Source organism: Castanea sativa, chromosome 1 (genome assembly GCF_040712315.1).
Source record: "Castanea sativa cultivar Marrone di Chiusa Pesio chromosome 1, ASM4071231v1".
Taxonomy (NCBI): domain Eukaryota; kingdom Viridiplantae; phylum Streptophyta; class Magnoliopsida; order Fagales; family Fagaceae; genus Castanea; species Castanea sativa.
The window spans coordinates 79865269-79872812 of record NC_134013.1 but is presented as its reverse complement, the minus strand read 5'-3'; the positions used below and the strand labels follow the sequence as shown (position 1 = coordinate 79872812).

General features: G+C 30.5%; 1 protein-coding gene across 1 annotated transcript; it reads right to left on the bottom strand.

Annotated features, from left to right (window-relative positions):
• Positions 1 to 727: 727 nt before the first annotated feature.
• On the bottom strand, positions 728 to 1144 carry LOC142635158 (uncharacterized). The gene has a single exon (XM_075809365.1). It carries the CDS (start codon positions 1142 to 1144, stop codon positions 728 to 730), a length of 417 nt encoding a protein of 138 aa, XP_075665480.1.
• Positions 1145 to 7544: the final 6400 nt, after the last annotated feature.

Below are 7544 nucleotides of genomic sequence, written 5' to 3'. Positions count from 1 at the left end.
GTTAAATTGTTATTGGTTCTAATTTGAATCATGACTGAAATTATTTCTTTGTCATCACTTACAACATATAACAACTTGTTACTTATTTATTATGAAATATTGTGAAAAATATTGTGGTCGGACATAACATTTCTTTCTTTCTTTTTCTTGTTTTTCGTTTGATAAAAAAAAAAAAATTTTATTTGCCAGCTAATATTTAGGCTTAATTAATTTAAAAAAATCTTATTAGTTAAAATTTGGGAGTCTTTCTTCTAGTTAGGCCTTAAGAGACAACATCAATTGCTTATATAGTAAAGCTGGTACTGTTAGTGATAAGTACAAATGATTCAGAGGTGGGCTGATTTTACCAACTCAAATTTTATGTGTATACAAATTTTTTGTGTATGCATCACTCTTCCCCACCCAACTATTGAGTTATCAAAAACTGAATAGTGCAGCTGTGCAGGCACGTCTAATCCCCAATGGGTATAAACTATTTTTTTGTTCCTTTTAAACAAGTGCGGCATAATTACATCGTTAACAAGGAACTGTCTCTAGTTTTTAGCAAATTTGTAGAATGAGATTTTACGGAAAAGAAAGATGGCAATATCAAACACACAAAATTTCTCTACATAGACTGAATTCCAATAAAAGAGATGAAAGAACATTATATTCTATACAGGGAAAAAAGTTAAAAGTACAAAGAGACGTGAATCATTAAAAAAAAAAAAAATCTCCATACAAATCATCACTTTCCGGATCCAGTAACGCTAAAATCAAGAACCAAGGCATCATCCTCACTATCAAGACCTCGATCAAAATTAAGAGCATAACTCTCTGGATCATACCGAAACCTGTTCTTCTCTTTCTTGTTCTTGTTGATACCAAATCTGCTGAACTTTCTCAAGAAAGTCTTCCACTTGGGCCCGGCCAATACTTCTGTGACCTGCTTAACCTCATTCAGTTGATTCACCCACCATGTCTCTCCGTGTTCTCCATTTTGCGGCAAAAGATATTTGCTTTCATTGTCTTTGCTTTGCCTCTGTCTGAACCCGAAAAGCCGAAAACAGCAACACCCAGATGCGGAACTGGTTTCTTCATCATAGTTATACATATCTTCTCCTTCTTCATTCTCCATTAATGGTTTTTCATGAAGGGCAGCCATGCGTATGTATGAGTCTATGAGAGAGAGAGTCTTTTTAACGATGAAAGTAGAAACTGAAGATTCCTTTTTATTGTGGAGAAATTGGAAGTCTAGAAGGATTAGGAAAGGAAATATCAAAGAAACAAAGGTTTTACTTGTACGCGTTTTTCATACAAACACGTTTTCTGTGTTTGGATGCTGCTAATAATTCTATGACAAGACCATCGCTTGGTTTGTATGCAAAAACTAAACAAATTAAGTAATATAAAAACGTTTTACTCAAAAAAATAGAAATATAAAAAAGTGGATTTTTTTTTTAAAATACTAAGTATTTTAATATACACTAGAGAAGAATACAAATTCTGTGTATTATTTTTTGTATTCCACTAATCACAATATACCATGTATTTTTTTAACTATCCTAATAAAATAGCCAAAAGTTTAAAATGGAAAAATATATAAATAAACACATACAAAATTATGATTGATGGAATATAAAGTGAAACATAAAATGTGATATAGAGGAGTTATATTCATGGGAAACGGGAGAAGGTTTTTGAGAATACTAAGTATAAAAACATGGAATTGATTATCAAAAATTAATGATTAATCACATTGTCACAACAATTTAAACATTAGGCACAAATCAATATATATATATATATATATATATATATATATATATATATATAGGTGTATTCTTTCTCAAGAGAATTGGAATATTCTCAAGTATCATATCAAAGATAAGAACAAATTAAATATTGATTTTTTATTTTATTTGGTTCAATATTTCAAAACTTTTTAAATTAAAAAATGAGTATTATTTGTTTCTTTTGGTTTAATATTTCAATACTTTTCTTCCCTTTATGTGTGTGTGTGTGTATATAAGGTTGGGTTCAAGTTACACCAGGTATAACTCTAAAAAATGTTACATCACCTAATAATTTGTTATTCGATTCATATTTTGAAAATCCAATTGTTGAATTACATATTCTTAACATGCACGCCAATTTTCATGCCAATTGGATGTAATTTACCATTTGATTCATAAACTCATCTTTTATACATTATTTTAAACTACAAAAACTTGAATTTAAATAATTAATTGATGACATGTCTATAAATCTTTGATCATCTTTAAATTTTGTAAGCATGGAGAATATGCGAAGATAATGTAATCCAACGGTGGATTTATCAAAATTCACATCTAATTAAAAAATATTGAGTGGTGTAACATTACTTAAAATTACATCGGTTGTAACTTGAACCTAACCCACACACACACACACACACGGGTAGGCAGCCAAGGCCAAGGCAGCTCCCATGAGCAGGCAGCCAAGGCCAAGACAGCTCCCATGAGCAGGCAGCCAAGGCCAAGGCAGTCTCCCATGGCCAGGGCATGCAGCAGCCAATGTGTGTGTGTGTGTGTGTGTGTGTGTGTATGTGTGTGTGTAAGCAAAGATCTCATGTAGGAAAACATGAGATTAGAACAAATTAAATACTGATTTTTTGTTTTATTTGGTTCAATATTTCAAAACTTTTTAAATTAAAAAATGAGTATTATTTGTTTCTTTTGGTATAATGTTTCAATACTTTTCTTCTCTCATACATACACACAAAACTTTTGCATTTCAATTTACAGTCTTTACCTCTTACACTTCTACTCCTAATAAATATCTGCACATAGCTATCATGTCATCATATGTCAAATATACACAGACAAAAAATAATGTCATTTACCTTCAATCTTTCGACAAAGCCTACCTAGCTAACTCTAACACTGCTGCCTCGTTTAATCTTAACCCGTATGAATCGGCTACAACCAAGGAAGTAGGCTTGCATTTTATATATATTATGTGACAAGGCAATTACAATTTTGATGTTAAGGTCGGACGTTGTGGACTAATGGATTTTGTAAAGGTTGTGATTGATTGTGAGTGTTTGAAATGTGTATTTTGCTTTATAAATAAGGAGAGAGTGAGAAACACATTCTATATCAACTTTTATTCTACAATATTCCTCCAAACTTTTTTTTTCTCATTCCTTGAGTTGAATAATTATAATGGTTATATGTGTACAATTTATAATTGTTGCTTCTTAGGATGAATCCATTACTAACAAAGTTTTATAATAATTATGCATGGTTTTAAAAACCGAATTGAGAGCCAAACCGTTTTTTTTTTTTTCCAAAATTCCCAGTTCAACCCAATTTTTGACCAGTTTTTCCTGATTTTTGACCAGTTTTCACTAGTATTAGGGGTTTTTACCGAACCAGACTGGCTCCCGGTTCCCGGTTGAACAGGTCAAACTGGCCGGTCCGATCCGTTTTTAAAACAATGCAATTATGCTATAGTATATGTACAACATTCTCTAAAACTATTTTATATAAAACATTACAACATCATCTATGTATCACACGAGCAACTTACTAGTTAAATACAATAGCTAATTATTTTTTCCTTCCATTGACCCACCTAATTGATGTAGCAGATTGTTAGTGGTAGATAAAAAAGTGATGTTAGTAATAAACCAAAATGAGAACTAATAAAAACTTATTATCTCAACTGTTATAAAAAATGTTGCCAAGTTTTTTTAGAATTACTAATCTCTTAAAGGGCTTCAAAAAAATTTACTTTTCAAGTGTTTTTTTTTAATAATAATTTTTTGGTTTTTTTCTCCACAATCCTCTCCTTCTCCTTATGGCTTAACCAGCCTTTCTCTCTTTACAACTTTCTTTTCCTGAAATTTTTTCAATAAAATTTATTCTTTTAAAGCTTTTGTGGGGGACATAGACCAATCTTCAAAAAGCCAAATCAAAGTAATAATTTTCCAAATTGTTTTCTCAATGGCCATAAGAAAGAATCCTAGAGAGAAAATGCAAGAGAGAGTGAGAAACAACTGTTGGAAATGGGCATTTTAACGCTATTTGTTGATTTTTTATAATCGGATAAATAACTAGAAGTCAAAAATGAAACTTTGTTTTTTTTACTTTTTTGACTTTTTTTTTTTTTTTCTGAGTATAAATTTTATTTATGAATATCAGTGTACAAAAGAAAAGAGGGCCTAGAATTATCTCTCTCCACAGCCTCAGTAACTAGGAGAGGGACCCTAAGGATGAGAACTGGCCTTACCCAATTAACAAAAGTCACCCATTGGGCTAAAAAATGAGTTGGAACATTGCCCTCTCTATATGTAAAAAATAAAAAATAAAAAAGGAATCAGCATCAAAACACTTTACAAAATCCAAAATATCTGCAATCACCTCAGTAATACTCTAGTGAGGTTTCATTCCTGCATTACTCAATGGATCTATCACATTCCAAGCATCACCTTCCACAATGATTTTAGAAAATCCATTTTCAATGGCTCTCTTAATGGCACAAAGTGCTGCCTTTGCTTCACCCTCCAGAGGGCTTTATTTAAGTTTTACTCTTAAACATTAACCCAACTTATTAATATAAACATACCAAATCAAATAAAGCAGTAAAGAATATGAGATAGTGATTTAATTACAAACGGGATGGAACTAGGTGGGGACCAAGGGGGCCCGGGCCCCTAGACTCAAGGGAATATATATATTACAATTTTATATTTGGACTCCTTATTTCAAAAAATTTAGGTCCTTATCTTATCATTTTACATTGATTTTATTATAATAGTATTTGTCAACCTCAAAATATACTCACATTAGTTTGTTTATTATTGTAAAAAAATATATTTGTGTTATGATAACTATGTAAATTTATACAATTACTTTAAAACAAATGTATTTTTTGCAAATTCACACAATTACTATAATACAAATATATTGTTGTACAATGATATATAGACTGATATGAGTATATTTTGAGATTAATTGAGAAAATTTACACAATTATTGTAGCTATGCAAATGAATGTTCTAGAAATTATTTGAATTGAGGGTAATGATTATTGGTTGACGAGGAGAGTAATGATTTGAGATAATAATAAAAAATCAATAAAGAAATAGTACTATGGTGAAATGTAGTATAAAATAAATAATCTGATGTGAGGTATTTTGAAAAGTAAGTATATAAATAAAACAAAATTAAAGTAGACTATTAAGTTATTATGTTAATATAGGCACAAAATTTTGAATGAACTTATGTAAATACTTTAATGTAGTAAGAAACAATGGCGTTTCGTATTTTTGTCTTTGTTAGTAAATGATTGCGTTATAATGTATTATGAAAAAATGATTTTGTGTATTTGCCTTCATTGATAGTTTATCTATACTATTATTTAAAAGGCTTCCTCTGTTTGAGATCCTCAATTTAGATGCCTAAAATACCCTCAAATTCATCGTTTCTAAGGCTTAAACCATAGGTTTAGACATATAAAATTAGTAATTTAAAAACTCCTAATTTTTAGCTAAATAAAAAAAAAAAACAGTTTTTTCTCTCATCTCCACATTTCTCTCTCACGTTACTTATCAAATACTAATACAACTTCTTCTTTTGAAAAAAATATATAATTTTTTTTTCCCCACAAACATACCATTTTTTATTAGTAAATTGTTTTTTTCCCACCTCTGTGTAAACCCCAAAAAAAAAAAAAAAATAGTCTCATCGCACACTTAGGCTAGTTAATATCCAATAGATACTTATTTGAAATTTCATCATTTTTATTTTACTTATGCTCTACCCTCCTGGCTCGAAATCCCAAGTCCATCACTTACAGAGTTGAAAATCAAATAAAAACTTCTTTGCAAATGTTTTGCTTGTCTTCCGGCCCAGGGGTGGCAGTACTTGAAGGCCAGGGTGGTCACAGGACCACCTTAACCTGAATTTTTTTTTTATATATATAATAATTTAAAATTTTATATGTCTACTTAAAAAAAATTTGGGAACACCTTCAGTTTTTTTTTATACTGATAAAATTAAATTTTGTTCCATAATTTGTTTTACTTAACAATATATTGGGGCTTTCAAGCAAAAAGAAGCCCCCAAAAAAAAAAATTTGAACTAAAATCTGAAAAAAAAAAAAAAAAAATTTATTACATAGCAAGCCCAAATGCCTAATAGACCCCAGGAAAAAAGCTCAAGAGCAATCTCTTTTATTAGATTATGCAATTTATACTTCTTAAGGAACACTATAAGAAAAATTCCTAAAACCGCTACTATTCCGGCCGCAGCAATTTCCTACCGCAGCTATCTCAGAACCTTTAGAATTTTTATCCTTATTAAATGATCTCTTCCAATAACACCAAGAATGGCAAGAAATCTCCCCCGAAGAATTGACTGCAGTGAAACTTACTAGATTTGGACTGTGGTTTCAATCTCCAAATACTCACATTGGGATTGAAAGATGAGTGGACTAAATACTGGGTATTACTATCAAGCACTTGGTATGGGTTCTTTAATGATCTTTGTTTTATCATGGGGATGCAAAATAAGGCATGAGATTAAGAACAAAATCCAGAGAGAGAAAGGTTTGGATGCTTAAAAAAATGCTCTCCTGGCTGTGTGAGAAAAATCTATTGGTTGGGTGCTTTACTTCTTTGTAGTTTGTACTTAACATTCGGCTGGGCGCTTAATCAAGAATGCTCTCTCCACTTTTCAAAATACGGCTCAGAGTAACAGAGCCAAACTCTCTTATTGCTGCACGAAAAATGGTGGAGCAAAGCTTATAACACATTAACACAAAATCCCTTTCTGCCAAAAAAAGGCTTAACACGATGCTCTTTTTGTGAATGAGCTTATACAAATGTGACTAGGAAGACTCAGGAAAACCCAATCTTGCCTCTCTAAAGCATCAGAAAAACAAAGCTCTGCTCAAGGATGGAGCTAGAATTTGGAGTTAGAATGTTAGCTTTATTGTTGGCTGTGTACAGCAATTTCAACCTCTAACTCTGCTACTACTTAATTACTGAGTTTTTTTTTTTTTTTTTGTAGGTAAGAACAAAATTATTTTTGTTTAGAATTTTTCAAAGGGCAGGGTTGTTTATTTTGGATAAAATTGGTTAATTGAACTTAATTTTTTTAATTTTACTATTGGTAATTTTTGTAGTTGAGCTATATTTTTTGGATGTATATTTTGATTTAGATTTTAGATCTAATTTTGTTTTAAGATCACTAAAATAAGGAAAATACTAGAGCTACAAGCATTTTTATAAAAAAGAACTGATGTGATAAGTGGTTACTGGTAAGTAAAAAAATAATATAAATGGTAGGCCTATATGCGAACCAATAAGAATTTGCTACTAAAACAGTTTGTAAAAATGTTGTAAAAAAGTTTGTGAGTATAGCATTTCTCTTAAAATAATCAACGATATTTTTTAAAGAAAACAAAATGTAATTTTATAAAACAAATTTACTAAAATTAGTACACACATATATAATAATATTAAAAAAAATAAAAGGGGAGAGGGGGGCTCTGTCCCTTGCTCTGCCTATGTGTAA